Below are 24,361 nucleotides of genomic sequence, written 5' to 3' on the forward strand. Positions count from 1 at the left end.
AAAACTGTCTTTTTAAGAAAATTTACTTTAAAGATTGTAACAATCTTTTTAAAAACCGTAAGACCTTTAAAAATTAAAAGAAAAAAATTTGTTAAAAATTTGTTACTAACATACATAATTTTTGAAAATTGTAGTCTTTTTCTTTTTCTTATTTATCTATATTAACGGCTTATTTATCATAAATTTCCAAACGAGAAATGAAAGTGAACGATATATAACGCACAGTTGCGGTGATATATATAAAGCAGATGTAGGAACATCTTTCTTTTCTGTATATCCCTCATCAAACGAATTCATTGCCGTTTATTGGCGTACAATATAGACTGAGTACATCGATCTCGAATAAATGTCCGACGTGCTGTTAACTGTACATCGGTAAGAATCGTGTTAAGTAGCTTCAATAAAGTCCTAACACGTCTCAATTGATAAGGTTGCGTGCGAGGCGCTTTTACATAAAGATAATGGCCAATTGTTAGATGAAGCGGCCGACAATATTAACACTAATAAAGACTGACATTGTGCACAGAGAAAGTAGATTTTATCTATTTACATTATGCATTTTTACGGATATACGTGGAAATGTATACTTTAAATATTAAATTAGAAACATATTGATGCAAGAAAGTAAAAAACTAACAACGAAATAATGAGTAACAGAATTATCGCTGCAATTTTAACTCCGTGCAACTCCTTCCGTGGCGCTTACAATGCGTAGTATAATTATTTTTTAATTATAAACTTGTGCACATTACACGAGTCTCTCTCAGGAGTCAAACTGTGGTCAACTCTATTATTCGTAAATTTATTAATTTCAGTATCAGAGCACACATGATTGGTACTTATCTCCGAAATTAAGAAATTCACACAAAGTCAATCACAGTTTGGCTTCTGTGAAAGACACACACACACACACACACACACACACACACACACACACACACACACACACACACACACACACACACATATATATATATATGTATATATCGTACGTTATATATCGTACGTTCTCAGTGATACAATATTTTAAAAGCGGTATAGTTTTTTCATCATTTTGTAGTATATTAAAGTTATAACGTACGAGATATATATATATATATATATATATATATATATATATGTATATATCGTACGTTATAACTGTAATATATTACAAAATGATAAAAAAACTATACCGTTTTTAAAATATCGTATCGCTAAGAACTCTCGATGTAACGTAACGCTATTGGCGTAAAACGGCGAAGCCTACAAAGGGCTTCAATTTCCTGTCTGCTGCGGCAGTTTAAAGGATTCCACATTGATTCCACACGCATTGATCGGTTTCGTGTAATGAAACACACGTGTAAGGAAACACGTGTAAGGAAACACGTGTAAGGAAACACACACGCTCAGTGCACGAGATATATGTGCACTTATGCGCCAATTGTCAATCACATCGTCGCAACATGATGATGGGAAGCAAGACGCCTTGTTAGAGGTTGATTAAGGCTAATTGTAACAATGCTTCTACTTATTATTTTGTTTGTTATATAATAACAATAATACCAAACATAATATATTAGTTATATAATAACAAAGATAAAGTGAAAAGTGAAATAAGATAGAGATAAGATAAAAATATGATATAGAAATAAAATCGAGATAAAATGAAATAATTTAGAGATAAAATAATGCTTCGAAAATTCTCGTCTCTTACGAAGAGCTTTCCGTCTTTGAGGCATATTCTATCCCCTTATGACGTAGAAATGTCGTTACTAGTCGCAATCAGGAGACAAAGAGGTAACATACGTAACTCGCCACTCGTAATAGCCGTGTGAAGGATTTTATTACAGGCTTCTTTTTATATGCTATTTTTAAATATTAAACGATACCTATGTATACGTGTGAATTACGCTGGACACGACATCGACACAGACTTAGTTGGAACATCGTACGTTAGTGACAAAATACCGAGTAGCGTAAGTAGCGTGTGTAAAGATAGTAATCGGTATATAATGACTAATTCTAAATTCCTTACGTAAGAAGTGCTAGAAACACATTTGGTCTAAACGAAGGCTCCTGGACTCGGACTTGTTATCTTACATAGCTAACGCTACGTGCTCGCGTCTCTCTGCAACATCATTATATCCCGACTTCTGTGAATCGCAAAGCGAGTCCCTGAAATACGAGAGTACCGCCGTAACGACATAATTTCACCGCAGAATCCTTTTTTCTCAGCAACTCGGTATTTACAACTCTCGGGAGACGCTTTCACGCATATACGCACACATTGATTTAAGACTATTGCCGTAGATGTTTCACGAACACACGGTTTTCTAACGCAAGACGCAGGCGGAAGATGCAGGTAGATAGATAGGTAGGTAGGTAGGTAGGTAGATAGATAGGCAGACAGGTAGACAGGCAACGATGTTAAATCAACGATACGGTATGCGGAAGAGGATTTTATAGCGGCTTTCTTACGATGTTCTCACGTTCGTTTCTTTTGCTCACAACGTACATAGCGATAGTGCAATTAGTCTCTCTCGTGTTACAGTCAATCCAACATATATCGTCCGCAAAACTGAACTTGGTACCCGACTTTACGAGCCACGACATGGACACATCAGCAACATATCAATCGAATGTAAATCTCATATAAAACATACATAACACGTGTATACATAAGTTTCCACTCGTCTTACGTAACGCAAAAAATCCAATCGTTCAGCTTGAACGTTACGGAGGCTGACAGACGGAGGAGGGATACAGTGAAACGAAAGAAGAACCGTCACCGTGTACGAAAATCCGAGTGCTCGCATGGATACGCAAGATCGAAATGCAAAAAACATCATGTACATACATTGTGCGTATAAATATTAACCCCTTGCCTCGTGGTTTAACTTACTTCAATCTCTTTTCATACAAGAGTAGTTAAGCAGAAAAATGAAAGTGTATGTCAAATGGCAACATAATGTCTGCAGAAGCTGTAGACACTTCGAACTCAGGAAAAAAGAGAGAAAAACAAAAAAACGTTTATAACATTTTGATATTTTATCGTGTCTAATTCGTTGTTATTAATATTAAGACAAATAGTTATTTGTATATGCAATAATATTAAGAAAATAAGTTATTCATATATGCAACATACGCCTAAAATAGTTATTCATATATGCAACATACGCCTTCATAACTTGCGTTCGGCTTTTATAGGCCTTTCGTAACCGAATTGAATATCATAGAGTTTCATTTGTAATTTATGAGAAGAAAGAATTTAATTTTTTTTTACTGTGTATATATCGTAGTCAAGCACTAGCTTATTCGCGAAAGAAACGAAAATCTGGTAGTGTTCTCTGTTGATCGGCTGGAAGTCAACGATAAGAAACCCTTTAAAACTAAGATAAAAGTATCAATTCGCGGGCACGTACCAAATCTTAAATATTCTTATTGTTTCAGTCTCTTAAATATAAATACTTGTATTTTTAACATAGAATATATATATATATATATTTTTTATATTAAAAGTTTAAATATTTGTATTTAAAAAAAAATATAATAAGAATGTCCAGGATTAAATACGCGTGTCCGGGCATTGGTATTTTTATGTAAATTCTTAAAAATGAAAAGGAAATAAGAGAATCTACATATGAAGCAACGAATCTACGTATGAATACCAACAGTTTCTTGTAGATATTCAATGTTGCAATGCGACAAATATGTTTATTATGTTTGTGTTGTAATCTGAATCACACACGGATCTGACTAGCTTTTTGTCAAGTTCGGCTCGTAATTTGCATCCACGAGTCCGATTCGTCTTGACCTTTCAATCCTAAACTCCACATTAACATCATTAATGTTGATTACTAATATCCGTCTTTTTGGTAAGCAGCCCCCAATTATATGCTCTCAGAAGTAATAAGAAATTATTGAGGAGAGAAGGAATAGTAAATAAGACAACGTTCAATGTCAGGAAATGTAAAATATGTTACTGAAAATACGGATAAATAAGGTAATTTTAACGGAGTATAGAGGCGACAGTCTCTAAAACATACTCATCAAAAAGTCGAATATTAATAGGGTTAAGGCAAGAGATTAATATCCCGAACGATATGAATACATTAGATTATATAATTATGATTAGCATGACTCGCGCGTGAACATAAATATGCGTTGCCGCTCATTCATATAAATGTTGTGTGTATACGTATTGTGTATTTTATATTTCCTACTATTCCTCCACGATTTCTCTCTAGATAACGCGTTACGATAGACTGCCGAATTTTATTACAGCATGCCCAGTGTGGCCCCTCGCGTAAGAGATATTTCTTCACTACCGATAATATTCTACATGTGGTGTCACGTGCGATTAAATTCGATTCTATGGTTGTTTTTCTTCTTCTCCTCTTATTCACTCTCTCTCTCTCTCTCTCTCTCTCTCTCTCTCTCTCTCTCTCTCTTTCTTTCTTTCTCTTTCTCTCCGTCGCGAAGTGACTGATACATACAAAAAATATATCCAGTCACCCCTTCTATCCAGATGAATAACTACAAAATTACATCTCTTTCTCTCTTTCTCTCTCTTTCTCTCCTTTTTTTCTCGCCGTATGCGCATATAATCTCGTGCGATATCGTCTAAGTCACACTTATCTCCCGTAGACTTTAGTCGAATATGTCTAATCAATCTTATCGATTACTGGTACTTTTCCATTCCTATCGCTTTGACTACGATTTGACGGCTAGAGCGGATTGCACGTTTGCAAAAGTCTACAGGTAACGCTCTTTCGCTGGTCTCAAAGGACGAAATGGACGTTCTCTCGTTATTCCTTTCAAACGGTTACTGTTTGCGCACTTACAAGATAAAACGCACGTAGACCGTACTCCTCCTATTTGTTTTGCGTCTAAACGAAAACAACGATATCCTTCATATCGTAGGACGTTGCGGATGTTATGGATATATTTACATCTTGCGCGTCGCGCGCGTGTCGCTTAAAGATAGTATAATAAAAGACTGATATAACGTTGAAATATGTCACTTGTCGCCCCGTCGATTGGAACAATGGTGGAAAGCACTAAGAGTGAACGATTTCTGTGCGTACAGATATAATGTCGCCTTCACAATATGTCACGTGCAGATTGTTTTTTTTTAATTACAGTAAAATTCGTTGTACATCGGTTATCTTTCGAAATCTAGCTTCGAATTACGTATCATCAGGACATCCGTAGACACCCCTACGATATCAAAGAGAAATGTTACGATAAAATTATAATTATATACAATTGTATAATTAAATATTTGTAATATAAATATTTATGCCCAGAGAGAAAGATATATATATATATACATATATAAATCAAGATATGAGCAGAAAACGTACACATGTTATAATTTTAATCGTGATGTAATGTCAATGTTATAATTTCATATTTCACTGATTCAACTAATGCGTGCCATCATGTATTGCATAGATATATTACGCAGATTACGTGTGTATATGTGTGTTGTACGAACGTTAATGAATATTACAAGTATTACAAGTATACATATATTTCTATGTGTATACATGTATCTGTGCGTGCTTCAAATAAATATATTTATATATAGAATATAACAGAATTCATGATTTTTTTATTTTATCGCCAAGTTCTCCGAGCAATTTACGGTTAATTTTTTCTCAGCGAAAATGACGAGATATTAATAGTTTCAGAGACACATTTTCAAGACAATAGTTTCAAGACATTATTTTCTTTGATTAATCTTAAAGGGAGTCGTTTACTTTAGAAGATTAAAAAAAATCGATTTTTTGTGTAAACTTTTCTTAAATCTTTATCTTACTTTAGAGAATGTCACGTTAAAGCGATTTGCCGAAATTCGAACTATTTATCAGTGTTTTACAGATAAAGAACTCGCGCGGTAAGGAGCTGCGCGCAGATAAAAAATATAGCACTTTATCAATGCTCATTTAAATCGAGACTAGTTTCTTCTGGGGTTAAATTCTTCTCGATCAATACATCCAAAATGTTTTTTTGTTGTCTTTCTTTTCTAAAAATCATTACAGAGAAACACTCGGCGTTTGTTTGTCAACAATGTCCTGCAGTTTCTCGAACAAAGGAGTAGCATATATTGAGAGAATAGGTCGAAGAGGTTTTAGAGACATTCGTATGCAAGTAAAAGGAAGAAAACGAAAGTTTCATGGTAATCAATATATTACAGAAACTGATACGAGCTTTGTTATGTCTGCAGAGAAATTGTGAAAAACAAGCAGTAATGAAGTTCTTATCAATCGACAATACGATTACTGCATTTAACACTTTTTTGTTGTTTTCTCAGCAATAAGTCATTTGTGAAAATGATGTATCGTGCAATGAAATAAGCATCAGAGGCTTCGGATTTAAAATAGCTATGACGTGTAAATATTGTATTAATTATATAAATTCATGTTCTCTCTTATTAACAAATCGTAGCATTGTGATTGTTATGAGATTTTTGGGTTTGGGATTAAAGGTATTAATTTATTTTGCGAACTAAAACCTGATCTACAATGTGTTCTTTGCGTTCTGTTTCTTATCTTTTGTCTTTTTCTGACTTAAAGCTTAAGGTTTGAGTCGGAAAGAGATAAAGAGAAAGAAGCAGAAAGCAAAGAACATATTATAGATAAATGAACATCGGTCACGGATTTCATAAAAACATGTTTTATAAATGCCTCAAGAATATACATCACGCGTCGAAATTAATGTATGAATTAGTGATCAATGAATTAGTCGAACTCCAGTTTTTTTGCGGCTCGAAAAAGTTGAAAAAAAATCTTATATTTTGCGTTTTAATGAGCCACCATTTTGTTCAACATTAAGTTATATTATTTATTGATAAGGACGATTACCATGATAGATTAATATGAGCCGTTACTCCTTTGTTGTTAGATTAACAAAACCGACGAAATCGAGAATTTGGATTAATTGTAAATTGTACATCGTCCTTTGGAGTAAGCCGTCGGTCTCAGGCGCGCGCGCGTCAACGAGCTCAGGGCCGCGCGGTCAAGATTTCCGTCGTTCGCGGTCAAGATTTCCGTCGTTCGCGGCAAGATCTCCGTCGAGTGAGTATCGAGTCGATACTCTTCAAGATTTCCGCCGCGCAGCGAAGGACTACAAAGAGAATTTTTAATTTGTCTTCTACTCGACAATTAATTTCTTGTCATATAAATATCAAAACGCAGCTTAAGTAAAATTTTTATAAAGCTAAAGTATAAATTAATAAATATACAAAACGCCAATATTTTACATATTTCTATTCTTTAGAAAAAAATTCGTAAAAATGGGCTTAAAATCGGCTGTCTCTTTTAAAGTAAACGATTCCCTTAAGTGTATTTTAACAGAATTTTACTTTAGGTTTTTAACTGTAAAAGTATATTCTGTTAAAGATTAAAAAATCGTTATACATAATAGTTTCCCGTGCATATTTAATAACATAACATTTTCGCTGAGGAAGCATTGCCTTCGAATTCACGGAGAACCTCTCGTCAAAATTAAGGTCGTCACATCTTGAGACATTTTGTATGTACATATATGTCGACCAAAATTATACTGTGCATGGCACGTGTGCGCTTTCTGCACATTATATCCGGATTTATGAAATATAATTGCATAATGCAATTGTATGCCTTATTATTTATTGAACTATGACATCCTAATGTACTATGTAGATATATTCCGCTGATTACGCGTAATATATGCGTGTATGCATGAATATCTATGAATTGAGCATTATGAATATATATGTATATATATGTACATATACATTTCCATATGTATACACTTACATATGTACATCAGTTTCGTTTGAATAATGATCAAATAACATAACGAAATTAGGTACGCTTGCAGCTTAATATAAATTCTAGAAGATAACCGCAATATATATTTACTAACTTATTCACTACTATAAATGTATATGGTGCAAAGTATCTCTTCTTTAAGAACATACTTATAAAGCTTACAAAAATTGGTTGCACAAAATGTCAATATAATAATATATATATATTGTATAATAGTCAATAATCTATAGAAAATAGAGAACATAACAAAACTCGCACCTAAATACTGATTATTAATCAGATAATGGAAGCACTTTGTTTCATCAGATTTCTTTATATTAAATTAACTGTTCCAATTTTCTCGTACTAATCTCTCTCGTCATGCTATGGATTACTCGGTGGCTTTATAAATTAGGAAATAAGTGACAAATTTATTTATAAAATTGTGTATATACGATGTATATAAGAGAGTCAATATCTCGCTTATCAAGGCCATTTTCTATGTCTTATCTAAGATAACTCTAATTGTTCAAATTGCTCATTAAAATAGAACATTTTTCTTTAAACTGTACAATAATAGATGCGTTCGTTAAAGAAAAAAAAAAAGAAAAAAAAAGAAGAAAAAAAGAAAAAAACGTTCTTTAATTTCAATCAACAATTCCGGCACTCTTCCAGTCTTAAATAATGTAAATAATAAAATTACTTTTGTAAGCTCGTATAAATGTTTACGAGCTTCATGCATATATACTTTCTATAAAATGTAAACGAATTATTTCGAACACGATATAAAATGTCAATATTAAATTAAAAAAAAAAAGGAAAAAAGTTCCCAATAAAATTTCTAATCATGATACAGTAATATATAGTGCTTTGCTCTCAGCAAAGTTAAATAATATTTAAACAACACTGAATAAACACTCTTCAGCGTAAGTAGAGCAAGTCACTTCGACGAATAAGCCAATCGCCTGCAATGGCGTAGATTAAGAATGTACAAATTAAAATCAGGTAAGTATCGATTGGAAATAGCATCGAATTCATAATCCTACTTATAGTTATACGTCATGAACGGCTTTACTCGTAGATCGTTACCGTACATTTGACTTCAATACAATTTGCACACGCTTTTTCCAATGAAGTTAGGAGTGCATGAAATCGTGTAGCTATCGCAAGCCACTCACGAGTTTGCATCGTAAACGGTTATGATAGAAGCAACAGGATATCTCATGTCACAATTACAATGGAGGACTCGGGAAGAATGCAAGTATTTTTTAACAGAGAAATTAATTTTGAGTAAGAAATTAATTTTGAGATAAAACAACTGGACTAATAAGAAAGCGCGATCAATTTTACATTTTTATTCATAAAAAATTAATGAAATGGTAAAAATGCCGAATAGGGGCCCACTTTCCAACGGTCTTGATATTGACATATATTACAGAATTGACCCTCCTGAGTTATAATAAAAAGCTTTTAGCCGTCGCTCGTTAAAGTTATTAACAAAAGAAGTTGCATAAAATGAATGTAATTTTTGGACACCGTATATATAAAAATATCGAATTTGAATGCTAGGAAGGTGCTGCTATGCACATACACACTGCTTGCCAGCAAGCGCGCCCGCCCGTTCGACAGAGCGGGCCCACGGTGGATGCGTATGTTTCTATTATATACATACGCACCCATCGCGAGCCCGCACTGTCGGGCGGGCGAGCGCGCTTGCTGGCGAGCAGTGTGTGTGTGTGTATGTGTGTATATGTACGTGTGTATGTGGACCACCCTCCAATGATTTTGATGTTGACATATATTATAGAACTAACCTTCCTGAGTAATAATTACAAGGTTTTAGCCGTCGCTTTTGTTCATTAAAAAGTTATTAACAAAAGAAGTCCCATGAATAGAATGTAATTTTCAGGTATCATGTACGTATTGAAGAAGGTAACATTTCGTTATTGTACCTAGGTACAAGGTAACCATATAATTTTCATGTTGTTTTCCATTGATAAGTTATGTATGAAAATATAAAGAATGGGTTATATATATACGTATACAGTTTACCATATTGCAATAGATGGGTTAGGTTTGAGTTAGTTTTTTGGGAAGGGGATGCGGGGGCGGAACCCCTCTCCCGCGTATTTACATGTACTATTTTACATACATACATCGATTTAAACTTATTGTACATACACAGTGTTGAATAATTACATATTATTTATTAAACTTTTTTGTTAATAACTTTTTAATAAACAATGAGCGACGGTTACAACCACTTGATTGTTACTCAAGAGTCCTTGATAATATATGTCAACATTAACATTGGAGAGTGGTCCCCTATTCGGTATTTTTACTAAATTGAAATTACTAACAAAACTAAGGTTTATATAAAATTTTGTTTCGTCTTTCTTAAGTGGCTTAATGTCTAAGACATCCATGCTAGCTCCTTATGTGCCATTAATATTTCACTATTAGTTTTTTAAGTGGCGTACGTGAAAACAAGAAAACTAATTAATCGATTCTAAAAATTCTTTCGGTATTCTTTTTATAATTTAACTGCTATCGTCCTATGCACTATCATAAGTTTTGGACCATTCGTTTTTTTTTATTCAGTATTTTTTAATAGAAAATTACGCATTTTTAGGACAGTTTCATTTGAATATGTACCGATCACTGCATTTTTGTTATATTGCAATGATAATATATAAAATGATAACGATTGATATAAATTTTAAGAATACGTTTGGTTTTTTAAAAGTTTCAAATAAGCCTATGACGACATATCGTGTACACATTTAGTATTTCGGATTTTTTACCAGCAAAGTCAATGCAACCTATTAAATTGAAAAAAACTAAACAATTTTTTATATTAAAATATATGTTAATTCGAAAAAGTTTTCTTGTTCTATATATTATAATTTTTTTTAAATAAAATCTTTAAAAAGTCAATTTTTCAAGCTACTTTGACTAGAATGTATTCTTAAATAATATTACAAATTAGCACAAAGAAATAACGCGCGTTTAACAAAATTTCAAAGATTTTTTTAGAAATATTAGATATAAATATATTATTACAGTTTGACACAATCATTGAGACATTGTTCAATTATTAAAACATTTACCTTAAAAGCCGCGCAAAAATGTTAGTAATAAATAATAATTTTTTACGGTAGGATAATAATATCGATGATGTATCATATGCGTTGAAACATTTTCTCAATTTTGAAGATTAATAAGATCAAAAACTTGCAATTATTACTATTTCAAGCACTCCTAATTTTAACGTACAAAATGCGAGCAAATCGTTTGCAAACGAGTGTACTATATATAACGATTCCTCCTCTTAATATAACGTGCTTCTGTCAAAGGAAGTATATAGGTTCCTTCCAGAAACCAAAAACTTTAAAACAAATCAGTATCTGTTCTCATTTCTTTCACGAATGGCAGTAACGTGTCACGCGAATGTAATAAACTTATTCGTCTCATCACGATTACCACAATGGCAGTATGAGTTTGGAGTAGTTTCAGTACGCGAATTATGTTTGTGTCTCATCCTTCTCTTTCTGTCACTTGTTTTTTTACATCCTTATACTATAGACGTATAATATCTAGACTGCGCATTTGACTGAAAAGACGTCTGAAAAATTGAATAGGAACATGCTTTGTATCACCATTCTGTCTTTGTCTGGCATCGTGAAATGGGGACTTTAGATCCTCTTCACCGAATGTATGTTTACCGCGAAACAGAGCGTCCTTACATTTGCCATATGCGCCATACATATTTTTCTCAACGTTTTGCAACTCCCTCCAATTCCTTTTCATCCTCTCTGCTATTCTATTTCAGTCGACGAAAGCTTTTTCACCTCACCACGCTTTAGAAAAAGACAGATTGGTGATCATACAACAGTGGTTTCCTCTTTCTATTTTCTGACGTGTCTTGATGACCGGAACTGCAGGGGTCGCACGGTCCAGGTATTACGCGTCTATATCTTACACGCGCGTATATGCTACATACATGGAATAGAACTGTGTTTTGCGTTAAAACATCCTACTATGTTCACCACGTGAAATACGTGAGTTAACTTAATTTACATCAGTCACTTAATTTATATACACATACACGCTGTATATATTGATATTCCGTTAAATTCGCAGCGCGCGGAGGTAACATTTTATTTCTGGTTCTGCGCTGATCGCAAGCTAGGCTTCCCACGCTACATTGCACATTTCAAAACAAAAGATACATCGTGCCTGTGGCATGATAATTTAAAATTACGATCACGAGAGAACCAGCAAGAAAACACTCAAGCACACACTTGCGAACTCTGGTAATCCCGATTCGTCTCGATACGTAATATGCAGTACGGTACTTACACAAAAAAAGGCGTCAAGTTATATACAGGTTTCTAACACTAAACGACTTTGAGTCGGGTCTCAGAAAGCTTCCACGAAGCTCGCCGGGAACAGTCCCGTGCGGCCGGTGCGTTGCTGCGTACCCTTGTACCAGCCGTCGTCGCGTTTCTTGTGCACGTATATTATGTCGCCCACACGGAGCTCTAGCTCGAACTCGCTGTTAGGTGGATACGGTACGATGCAACGGAATCTGTACACCCGGTCGCTGCAATTGTTAAGGAGCGATGTGAAATGCAGTATCTTTGCAACAGCTACCATAATTATAGAGTAATTACAATTACATATAATATGGTTAATTGTAGTTACAGTAATTTTTTCCAATTGAACATTAAAGACAGGGAACTCGGAGGTCAGACAGACAAGCTATTCCTTACCGGTCGCGTGATGGCTGTTGCTTTGTCTGCTTTCCCATCCCGGCGTCTAATGAATTGCTCTTGCGATGATGATTCCCGACTGCCGGGCACACCATAGCGCCAGATTCACCAGATCTATCAATGAGAAGAATAAAAAGTCTGTTAGCGTTAACTAACCGCTTTATCCTTGATAAGGGTGACGTATGCCGGCTGCGCTCGACAAGTTTGCAAACAGAGCTCATTGTTCTGTTATTGTTTACATAAGAAAGCGAAAACTATAGTCAATGGATTATGGTGAGAAGAGTTTATTCGGTAAGTGGAATTTATTTACAAACACGGAACTCGCCCGGGAACTGACGACCAAGCAGATATTCTGCGCGTGTTGTTATTCCTTTTAGGCCTGGTTGCACTAACATTATTTTGGCTTTAACCCCTTGACCTACACGCTATCTCCCGATTGCTCGGGCCATAGTCTCGGCCAGGCTCGTCTTATTTACGTTTGGTCCGAACGAAGTACCACGAGTCAGACTCGTGCTTATTGTTTATGGACCAAATTCCTTATCACAAGTTTCACTCGTGGTTGTAGGCCAAAGGGTTAAGCGAAACTTAAACATATATCTATCTTTATCGCTCTTTCTATATAAATAAAAATAGACATATATTTAAGTGTTACTTAAAACCAAAATAACGTTGGTGCAACCGGGCCTTAACCTGTAGTGGCTTATGTGAAAAACGGCACCACATGTGGACCTAACCTAGGTCTTTCAAGTTCTTTTATCATATCTATAAAGTGGTTCGAAAAATCTGTAAAAATTCACGGATATACTTTCAAGTTTCTAGAATAAATATCTGTACTCATTTTTTAGAAGGGGGCAAAAAATCTGAGACCCTCAACATGCTGAGAAATTTCTATGAATAGAAACCGTCCGGACTCGAAATACCCATGTAGGGCCACTAAGGGTTAATTTTTAACGAGTCGATATAGAAAATTGTTACATCATATAAGATTAGTTATTGTAATTTATAATATGTAATAATTTCTTATATAAACGCATAATATGTGTGAAGCGCTAATATGTACGTTTTGTTTAGTTTTAGTTTAGTATCGTGCAAGCATAGATAACAAAACATATATGAATTTTTAAAACATGCAGAATATCTGTAATTAATGTTTCTCCAACGAAATTTCGTATTTTATTTGTATATAGTTCGTAAAAGATCAAACTTGCCCTGTAAATGTCTCACTCGATATGAGGAAGACAGAAAACAATAATGTAATTTAGTATCTATGACGAATATAACTATCTATTGTTAATTACACAGCAGCATAAAATCAGTTGTGCAAAAGTGATCTAAATGTGTCTCTAAGCAAACACTTACCTGGAAGTAAAATGCAATCTACCGTACATTCAGTTGTAAACGCTGACATAAAACAATAAATACGACAAGATTGCGTTATTGTCAAATGCAAATACTGACTCACATATAAGGCGTGTTCATGTTGCAAAATTCAAGCATTGATTCACTCGAGATTGCACGAGAAATGCAAAGTAAGATACAGACTTTGTGAAGAATGGTTAAAAAACATTATCCTGCATATAAAGAGCAGGTCAAAATTTCCATTGTAAAATATCGCAATAATAATGACAGAATAGACTGCGCGAATAACATCACTTTTTCAGTATTGTGGAGGAGCCCTTATACCTCACAAAGTCGCCTCATCAGATTTAAAATTACAAACGACTAACCTCTGTGCTACTGACAGTTGTAAGGAGGGTCTCTCCTTGCATTTCAGTCTCTGTGAGGATGTGGCGTGCCCCTGCACAGAGCCTGGACATAAGCGGTGTTGGCTGTTTGAAGCATTTAATTCCTGCGTGGGTGCCACTTGCAGCAACTGACTTGGACAGGACCCTGATCTGTGATTGTCGAAACCACCCACCCGCCCCGTCCCCAACAGGATATTAGAGATAACATTTCAAGGCGTGCAGTTTGTGTCATGCTACACAAAACATGATTTGTAAACATTCACATTGTGTGAGCAATAATAGCTCGCTGGCTATTATATGCTTCTATTTTCATGAGTGTGCGTGTAACTATGACGATGCCGGGACATGCAGCGATTTTAGCGACTCAAAGAGCAGTGCTTACATATTCGAGTAACACTTGAACGAACATTGAGCATTCATACGCGTACACATACAAGACAATATACACAACAACGTATACACATGCGGCAATTAGCATTATGGGTACACATTGACTTGGATCGATTATTGGGCTGTGCGAATTCAGCCAGGATCGAATTAACCACGTTCTCGACCTCCGGGTTATAATACTCTCGAGTTATAATACAAACTGCATCGATAATGCTCACATGTATCAACGTGAATTCGCAATTATCAAGATTAAACGGTACACTCACCGAACGTGCATTGGATTGACGGAATTGCCGTCGTCGAATACGGGATTGTCCATCGAGTAAGTGGCGGGCGGAGGCGATTTGGACCTCTTGATGATGGTCAGACGTCGCATCAAGGAGACGCACTTGTCCCTCCTCTCTTTCTGCTGTAATTCATGAATGTGTATATATGAGAGAGAGTGTATTATGCACATTGAAAAATCACACAAGCGCGTAAATATTCTTTGTATAAATATTCATGTCACATGTTAATTTTTTAAATACCTTGTCCATATTCCTGGACGCGGTCGCAGGTGCATTAGATGACGCGATGCCGCTCGCCACGCGCAAAGTGTTGTTCGGGCTCCTGTTCATATCGCTCGCGGAAGACGAAGGAACGGAAATAGCGGCGCTAGCGCAGCCATTGTTAGCACCATTGATACCCGCTGCCGGTTGCAACGTCGGCGGCATTGTAACTTGTTTGCCAGGAGAAGCTGCGGGAAAGTATAAATAATTTTATGAAATTATCACGTAAAATAATTGCAACATCTCAAAAGCATTACATTAACCCTTTGAATCCCGGTGTACAATACAACATATAATTCCAAAAATAAAAATATTTTAATTAGTCTATGTTGTTCAATAAAGTTTTGGTGTCTCTATTTATAGTAACTGCTTGCTCAACACTTATTATTATGGAATTTATTTGGTGATAATTTACTTATATTAAAAAAAATTTTTCTCATCGATTTTTAAATTAAAAAAATTTTAAAACCTAATTTATTTGCATGATCCTGCGCACGGTTCTGAACGGTCTTATAATCTAAATTAATTAATCTTATTTTATTTTAGGTTTTATTTCCTAACTCAATTTTTATAATTTATTAATTTAATTCTAATTAGTTTTCTAATTTCTCATAATAAGATTTTTTATTTTTTTTCTGCTATAACCATCTTTTAAATCAATCTCTGTGAACACTGTTTACATCTGATATATACGTAAATATATCCTATTAAAATACCACTAGAATTTCAAAATAAAAAACAGAACTCAAAGGGTTCATATTTTTCAGAATATACATACGGATATTCGACGTCATCACCGCACTATGACTGCGCCCAAGCGGATTGACAGCCGCATTCTGGTCGTTGTGCCGGGGCGGACTGGTTTCCTGAGTCGGTCCTTGTTCCTGTTGACCGCCGCTGCTGTGCCAAGACGTAGACACGGTCGTCGACGGGCTGATGGCACGCGGAGGCAGTTCAGGCGGTGGTAAAGTGCGAGGATTGTACGGTTGCGGAGCAGGACCTTTGCTCTTCGTGTACGTCATGGCCAAGCGTGATTCAGCATTCGATACGTTAGATGACAACGGCGAGCCTTGGTGTTGGCTCGGCGAGTTTGGAGATCCGCGGCATATTCCACGTTGACATCTACATAAAGTTGAAGAACGTTAATAACACGTACGATCTTTGATATATACATAGACTGGAATAATAACCTTAACACGTATCACACGACTTATTAGGACCTCCTAATACGCATTATTGATTTATTATTTATTAATTCAAATTTATTTATTCAAAAAAGCAGATATGATGTGTCAAAGCAATACAGTTGTCACAAAGATAGCTTTACGTTGATGTTTAGAAACAAATACAATCATAAAATTGATAGTTAAGAAGTGACATCTCTTATTTGCAGAAATCGTCATTTCCGAATGTTTAGTCCAGCGAACTCGTTTTTTTTCAACTTGTTAAAAACATTCTACTTTTGTTTGAAGTCTTAAAGAACTATAGAATATAGATAAATTCGATCGTTCAGAGTAAAGAGAGTTTTCGAAACAGTTTTTTGTTTCTCCTGAGAATTTCCGAATTCGCACATACGAGATATCTCTTCGGCCATTGAACTATTAATAGCTTAATTACACTGCTTGTTAAGGCTATTATGCCGATCTGTGTACGCAGACCTCGGCCATACTTTTGTAATTGCGTATATCAAGCCGACATTTACCATAAGTGGAAGTTAATACATACTTAGCAGGTGCAACGTAATTCCCCGGGAAAACTCCGCACTTTTGCGTACGATTGGATGTCCCTTTGAACCATCCGTCCTGACAACGTTCCGTCACCATGTAGATTCCGCCTTTTCGCAGCTCGAGTTCGTCTGCTTTCTGGGGCTTATACGGGTACAGTGCTATGTACGCTGCTGGCAGATGCGTCGCACTGGCGCCGGAAGTCTGATTAGCAGCGGGTACGCTTTGTGACGGCTGAGCGAGGACGAGATCGCTGCTACCGCTTCGTCTGTGACGAAGGTTGTGATCCGTGCAGGTGCTGCTGGTCTAGGATACAAAGAAATTTCCTTAAGTTCAAGATGAATCTCGCACAAAATAAAAACACTATTGGAAAACTATTGGAAAACAGAAGAATTAAAACTATTGGAATGCAGAAAACTTTTTTTTTAGACATTCACAACGAGAGCTTTTAAGTTATCCGCAAAGAAATTGTCATGTCAGAGAAACAGTATGTCAGCAGAAAATGTGATTTCCTTACTTGTAAAGGGGAAAACGATTCATTGCCTCCGCTATTATTGGCGTTATTAGGGGCACTGTCTACCGGAGGACTAAGTATTTCAGCGCTATGTCTATGATGGGGATGAGCATGATGACCTGTATTGACGGCAGTGAAACTATGACGCTTAATGTTATGTCGATTGCCGACTGCAGGCGGTGATGTCGCAGGACTGCCCGGGCTGCTCGGAGCAGTGCTGGAGCTGCTAGACGTGGTCGAGCTGTTAGGTGTGTTCGGTGTGGTGGTTGTGGAACTGCCGCCTGACGAGACATTTGAGACGGTGTCGGACACCGGTAACGCGGTGGTCTGTGATAGAATATCACAATTATTATATCGTACGTCAATGTATGCATAAGAGTTGAAGAATGTATCAAGTTGGTGCAAAAAGTTTGTCAAACAAAATAGAAGATTAGTAATTTTGATGAGTAAAATATGAATATCAACTCGTTATTTTTTCTGACATCTCTAACAGAGACTTCCTGTTTCACTTTTAATATTCAAACAAAAATTTAACAGATAAATCCTGTGAAAATTTAATGGAAAGATAACTAATTTTTTGCATCTCAACTTAGTATTTATCATATTTTAATCTTCCGTGTACAATGTTGGATCTACGAGATTTGAACGAATATTTGATCGCCCACCAACTTTTGTAGAGAATTCAGGAAGAATTTCAAAATAGCGCAAATTTGCTTGCGGTTTTGATTTTATTGCGCTATCTTAGATTTTTTCTATATCTCTATATTTCTGGAAAAAATATGCTCAAAAATATTGATTTTCAACGTTATGATAATTCAAAGTTGCCCAGATTTAACAAACCTAGATTGTATGTCCCAAAAAATATATATGCAGAGAATTAATATGTAATGCTTCAATTAAATAGGAACATCTAACTTACCTGCGCTAATTGTGGTCGCGGTTGACTCGTCGTTTGTACGTTACGCGAATGATCGGTTGGTATCAATGGTGTGGTCTCTTCATTCGTCGGCGTGGGCGGAGCTACTCTCGATGGTCCTGGCTGAACACTGATAAAAAACAATGCTCTCGATATGTATATACATATTTGCAGTGCAAAATATAACTGTTGTATTAAGCACTCCACTTACTTGGTAGAGAGTTTCATTAAGGCTCGAGCGACGCTGTTCAACTCCACGAAGGCCAATGGAAATATTCCAATCCTGTCGAAAAGCTTACCCTCTGCCCAATTTTCATCTACTCGTCTGATAACACTGATAACTTCTCCCTGAAAAGATAAGTATTCGTGTAATTTATGCGAATATAGTTCGAATATAGTTTTTTATTAAGAATGCAACTCAAGTGGAGAACATGGAAAAATACCTTATTAAAAGTTAAACATCCATCCTCATCATCATTTGTCATTCTAAAATCATACAGTGCTTTACATTGGGGTACATGAGGTGTTAGAGGTGTCATCACCTGCAAGTCACAATAAGGCATTACGCTTTATTTATTACATTTCATTTATTATTATTTGTTATATTTATTATTATTACTTATAATTCTAAATAAATAATTCTTATATGATTTCCACATTATACCTGAACGTAAGACAGAGGAAAGACACCATGATTGCTGCCACATTCTCCAAAATACCAGTTGTTATCGATCTTCTTCCGGAGGATCACTATGTCGCCTTTCTTGAAACTCAAATCACTGTAAGCACAAATGGTATGATAAATGAAACTGCAATGAAATAATAATACAATAAAATAACAGCACACAGAATATAAGCAAAGAAACCACACCTTAGATGCAATCATGAATTATATCTTTAGTGTGAACTAGTGAAAAATAAACATATAATAAATGCTTTCAAGATAGAAAATTTTTACTTTTCATGAATCCCCATTGGAGGAAAAGATTCACAATTCAACTTCCTAGACATGTATCCTATAAACATTAATGCATGAAACTCACCAAGATTGTGCTGTAGGTTTCAAGATTACACCTATACCAGATTGTTTATGTATTGTGTATGTGGTGTGTATGTATATATGTGTTCTTTTAAAATGTAGACAATACAAACTATGTAGAAATTATTAAAATATACAAAAAAAATCATTAAACTATGAAACAATTATTATATTTGCTTTAGGCATTATAATATTGTTTATAACTGTAATGCTTAAAAATGATAATAAGATATTTATTTCATTCATATGACAGATTGATAAATTTCACTCTAAGAATAAAAATATAATCAGGAAGTACTGCAGACTCTGTCAACGTTCATAAATTTACATTAGAGTTCCAAAGATCTAATAAAAATATAAATTTCCTCAAGTTAGGCCAATTAATTTTTGAACAAGCCATCATACCTTCTTTAAACAACATCCACAAATCGCTTATTGTCCACATCATATTTTACACACATTATTTCATAGTTTACATGATTTACGTGTAAACGTCTAAATCTAGAACTTACCCTGGCACCTTGGAGAGATAGTCATAGATTGCTCTGCCGTACGCCTGATTGTGCAGATGCGCTTGTTTCGCGACCGCGTTAGAGTGTCGTACCGGTTCGGAAGCGACAGCGGCAGGAGCAAGACTGGCGGTGACTATAGGTGCTGGTGCGACCTGGTGGCCGCCGAATAGCCTTTGCGGTGCGGCGGTGGAGGATCTTGACGAGGACAGAGACGACGACGACGAGGACGACTTGGCGCTCTTCGGCGCGGCATTGCGCATCCCTTCGAGGATACGCATCAGCAACACATTCGGTGGCAGGTCGTCCACCTTTGCGTCCACCAGCACTCGGCATTCCGGGCAGCGCAGCTCGCGATGCGTGCTCACGATCTCCTCCAAGCACTTCTTACAGAACGTGTGCTGGCAGGGTAATACCTTGCTGGACGTATCGAGTCGCTCAAGGCACACCGAGCACTCCAACAAGTCATTCAGCATGCACTCGTCCATCCTGAGCTGTTCTCCCGCAACCGACAGAGCCGGAAAGCTGCGTACGAAAAACACCACCCGTTCTCTCTCTTTCTCTCCCTCGACGGTCGGTACCTCTCTTTATTCCGGATTCCTCGTCGCCCCTGCGCTCGCGTTCACACTCGCTTCATCGAAACCTTCTCCCTCTCCCATCTAACCCTACCCAACTGTCTCTCGCTCTCTCTTCCTTCGCCGCGCCTCGCTTCCGTCTTTCTCTGTCTTGCTCCCTCTTTTTCTCTCACTCCCTCCCACTCTCTCGCCCACTCGTCTCTCTCTTTCTCGTGGACACGCGCGATTCGTCGTCGCACTCTCGTTCTCAACAGAGACGGACAGTTTATCGGGCTGCAGTTCCGGTACTGTGCTATCACGAGCGCAAGAATTTCCTTCGCTTTTACCTTCTACTTCAAACTTGCTTGTTTCTCTTTCTCTCTTCTTGCTTCCCTGCCGTTTTCAACATTCGATCGGAGGACGTGAGAAGCGTGCACCGAGTACGTGCACGCTTGACCTACGATTTGATTGATGTCTCGATGGCACAGTCTCGCGCGCATCGTGCCACTGCATCGATCAATCGTGCGAGTCGATTCCGGTGACGGGAAACGCACGACGAGTCCATGCTTATTGCCCGACGTTGTGATCGCTGATTGACCCCCGATCGTGGGTAATTCCACAGAACGATGGTACGTCCTCGCTGTCGTCGTTCTTACACGACACCACTTTCGACTCCGTCTTGCCCGACAAACACTGTATTCCACACTTTCAAAAAAGTTATCTACGAACACGCACTGAACGACCCGCGTGTCGTACACCGATCAACTTGACAGCACTCGGTGTGCACGCACCACTACTCCGTGAGTTCGATGTATCGATGACAGCGGAATGCCGCGCACCCTCGCGTTGACGCGCGTTCGAAATAAACAGCATTTTTGCGGATTCGGGACGAAAATTCGAACCGTTAGGGCGCTGTCTCATTTGTCATGAGAAAAGTACTGTCGCATGTGCCAATTGGCTACTGAGTAGGGAATTTCTGATGTTCCCAACATTCTTCATTACCCTAAATATTCCCTATCCGGTAACCAATCGATGCGTCCTACGAAATCGTATGACAAATGAAATGACGCCCCAGAAATGTGTCTGAAGTTCTGAACGTACATATATCGGCAATAACTTTTAATGGCTCCTGCACACGGGACGCGGTAATGCTTGCCACGCGGCGGAAGTTCGCGCGACAGCCAATCGATATGCTGCTTTTTGTAATAACCTTCTAGCTCTTACGGAAAAACAACATATTGATTGACTGTCACGTGGACTTCCGCCGCGCGGTAAGCATTACCGCGTCCTGTGTGTAGGAGTCATAATGGGTGCTTTCCAATTGCGTAAACTGTGTTACACAAAACCAGTTTATTGGTTGCATATTATCTTACAAGATATTTTAAATAATATATGACCAATAAACTTGTTTTGTGTACGTGTGTGTCAAGATGGTTAAGCAATTGGAAAGCACCCAATGGCTGCGTTCAGCAGAGAAAGCTGCTTTGCAACTGTGTAAAATTCGTGAATCTGATTGGAGTATACTCTTAATTTTGGTTGAATCCAAGAGCATGTACCAATCAGATTCACGAATTTTACAACAGTGCAAAGCAACTACTACAAATATTCTAGTAAATTTACTCACTTTTGTCAATTTTATTTAGTTTTGAGATACACAATCGACCCCCTGGTGCGCACTAATGCTTTCAATCGAATTCTCCATAAAACTTATCAACTTTTTTCTAATGGCGAATTTCTATTAAGAAATCGATGGTTTAATTGCAATAATGAGAGCGCGAATTTTTAAGTTACAGATAGCACTGACATCTATTCGAGTATGGAAGCCATATCGAATCTTCCTTCACATGTGTGATTTCTTTGTGGCAAAACGTACTGGTCAACAGCCATTGCGAAGTTATCGTGTGGGTTTTGCCGCGCAAACACTTTCAGTCGGAATCATCGTGATAATTATGTAAATATTTACGGTAGTCGCGCAAATCATTTATAGTTCTCAATATCTTACAATTATGTAATAACAGAAGTGTCACTCGCGGTATCTATAAGGTTATATTTGTCGTTTGTTCATTATTCGCATATGCATTGGCGCGCATTTCACGTCCTTTTTTATGAACATAAATATATTTATCTAAACTATTTTCTTCATGTTTCTCTTTCATTCTCCTCTCATTTTCTTGAATCATGAGTATACGCATGTCTATTCGCTTTTAAATATAAAATACAACAGTGCAATCGAGAAAAATATGTGAATTTTTGTCTGTAGTGGTTGTGTACGTTATAACCTTGAGATATACATTTATTCCAGAATATTACTGTGTTGAACATGATGAACTCTGATCACAGTGAAGTTGAGGATGAAGACTTAAAGTTATCGATAGATTCCACAAATCAGTCCACAACTAAGAGGCCACATATAGAGTCAGAAGATGAAAATGAACAAAATATACCTGCTAAGAAACGACGATGTTCTGCCAGTAAAGAACTGGAGACATCAGAGAAAAATAATATTGAAATTACCTCAGACAAAAATGGTATAAATGAGAACGATATAAAAAAAGAAAAAGATGCAGTATCTTTTGAGATCAAACCAGATCTAGCTGAAAATTCTTCGTTGAATACAAATGTAAAGATAAAAAATAAGGAAGACCAAGAAGACAAAATAACAAAGGTCAAAAGTGAAGAACAGAGAGAGACTACTTCAGAAGATGACTCCTTTAAACTTACCATGGGTGAAAGTCCTATAAAGGTTAAAGAAGAAATTACAAGCAAGGTAACAACATAAACTCATAAATTAAAAGTTGAAATGATGATTTTGCTCAAAGAATTGTATATATTTGTAGAATTTTCTTATATTTTCTAATTGTATGTATTTGTAGAATTTTCTTCTTGTATATATGGTGCCTTAGATATTTTTCCATAAATTTACTTATTTCCTTTGATAAAGATCTATTTTGTTGATATCTTGATGTTAAAATGAATTAAATGAAATTGAAATTGAATTAAATATATGTAATGCTAAAGGTAGCTTTAACCATTAATGTGTGGATGGATCTTTGAAAAGTCAGTTAAATCTTTGATTGTAAATTTTAAAACAACTAATAGATGGCAAAGTTTGGTACCTTTTCCTTTCTAAAAAGTGAGATTTTATATATATATATATATATATATATATATATATATATATATATATATATATATACACGCACGCACACACATACACAGGGTGGCCCACGTAAAGTGTTACAAGTTATATATAATAACTCTAAACATATTTGTCCTATCAAAAAGTTCTTCGTGAGAAAGTTTCATATATTTGAGGAGCCTTTCTAACTACGTAAACAAAAATCCACTTCCGTGAAGAGAGGCGGGGGATAACTTCAAAGTTTCAAATGGGACCCCCTATACAATGTTACATATTTGGATTCTACGGGAAAAAACAAGTAAACATTGTCTGAAACATTTTTTTGGAAAATACTCCTATCAAAAGTTAGAAACATTTAAACTTTAATGTAGAGTGCATTGAAATTAATGATAAATTAAATAAGACTCACTTTTTCTGTTTTGTTTTATTTTATTAAATGTTCGAACTGTTGATCATTAACATCTAAACACTTATCAATTCTTTTTACAAAACTTTGCCTAACTCTTAGCTTGCACTAAGGTGACTCCAGAAATGTTGTTTAAAGTTAGGCAAAGTTTTGTAAAAAGAATTAATAAGTGTTTAGATGTTAATGGTCAACAGTTTGCACATTTAATAAAATAAAACAAAACAGAAAAACTATGAGTCTTATTTAATTTATCATTAATTTCAATGCACCCTACATTAAAGTTTAAATGTTTATAACTTTTAATAGGAGCATTTTCCAAAG

At 36.1% G+C, this 24,361-nt stretch overlaps 2 protein-coding genes and 1 long non-coding RNA gene across 7 annotated transcripts in view; 2 read left to right on the forward strand and 1 right to left on the reverse strand.

Annotated features, from left to right (window-relative positions):
• Nucleotides 1-1,808: 1,808 nt before the first annotated feature.
• Nucleotides 1,809-21,343, reverse strand: LOC116845064 (E3 ubiquitin-protein ligase SH3RF3-like). Of its 3 annotated transcripts, none has more exons than XM_032817335.1 (13): nucleotides 19,945-21,343; nucleotides 19,058-19,172; nucleotides 18,837-18,935; nucleotides 18,605-18,741; nucleotides 18,397-18,523; nucleotides 17,481-17,804; nucleotides 16,965-17,269; nucleotides 16,018-16,361; nucleotides 15,219-15,427; nucleotides 14,958-15,097; nucleotides 14,284-14,451; nucleotides 12,557-12,670; nucleotides 1,809-12,387 (listed from the first exon to the last, which is right to left on the reverse strand). In XM_032817335.1, exons 1-13 carry the CDS (start codon nucleotides 20,427-20,429, stop codon nucleotides 12,204-12,206), a joined length of 2,751 nt encoding a protein of 916 aa, XP_032673226.1. In that variant the 5' UTR covers nucleotides 20,430-21,343; the 3' UTR covers nucleotides 1,809-12,203. The 3 variants fall into 3 exon arrangements, with proteins under 3 accessions (XP_032673226.1, XP_032673225.1, XP_032673227.1); XM_032817334.1 differs by having other exon boundaries at nucleotides 14,958-15,100; XM_032817336.1 differs by lacking the exon at nucleotides 14,284-14,451 and having other exon boundaries at nucleotides 14,958-15,100.
• LOC116845065 lies at nucleotides 12,665-16,155 on the forward strand. The gene is made up of 3 exons (XR_004378193.1): nucleotides 12,665-12,847; nucleotides 14,331-15,437; nucleotides 16,007-16,155. It is a non-coding gene; the product is annotated as an uncharacterized LOC116845065 (long non-coding RNA).
• A 932-nt stretch (nucleotides 21,344-22,275) lies between the features above and the next one.
• The window catches only part of LOC116845151 (lisH domain-containing protein C1711.05-like), a 7,943-nt gene continuing 5,857 nt past the window's right edge, over nucleotides 22,276-24,361 (forward strand). For 2 of the 3 annotated variants that reach the window (XM_032817520.1, XM_032817518.1), the window contains exons 1-2: nucleotides 22,276-22,446; nucleotides 22,798-23,262. In XM_032817520.1, the coding sequence (XP_032673411.1) occupies nucleotides 22,816-23,262 (447 nt within the window). In that variant the 5' untranslated portion in view covers nucleotides 22,276-22,446; nucleotides 22,798-22,815. Of the gene's footprint in view, nucleotides 22,539-22,797; nucleotides 23,263-24,361 lie in introns of all 3 variants that reach the window. The other variant, XM_032817519.1, reaches the window with a different exon arrangement.

The sequence above is a fragment of the Odontomachus brunneus genome, unplaced genomic scaffold, assembly GCF_010583005.1.
Source record: "Odontomachus brunneus isolate Ranch 3 - 2012 unplaced genomic scaffold, Obru_v1 Obru_scaffold_049, whole genome shotgun sequence".
Taxonomy (NCBI): domain Eukaryota; kingdom Metazoa; phylum Arthropoda; class Insecta; order Hymenoptera; family Formicidae; genus Odontomachus; species Odontomachus brunneus.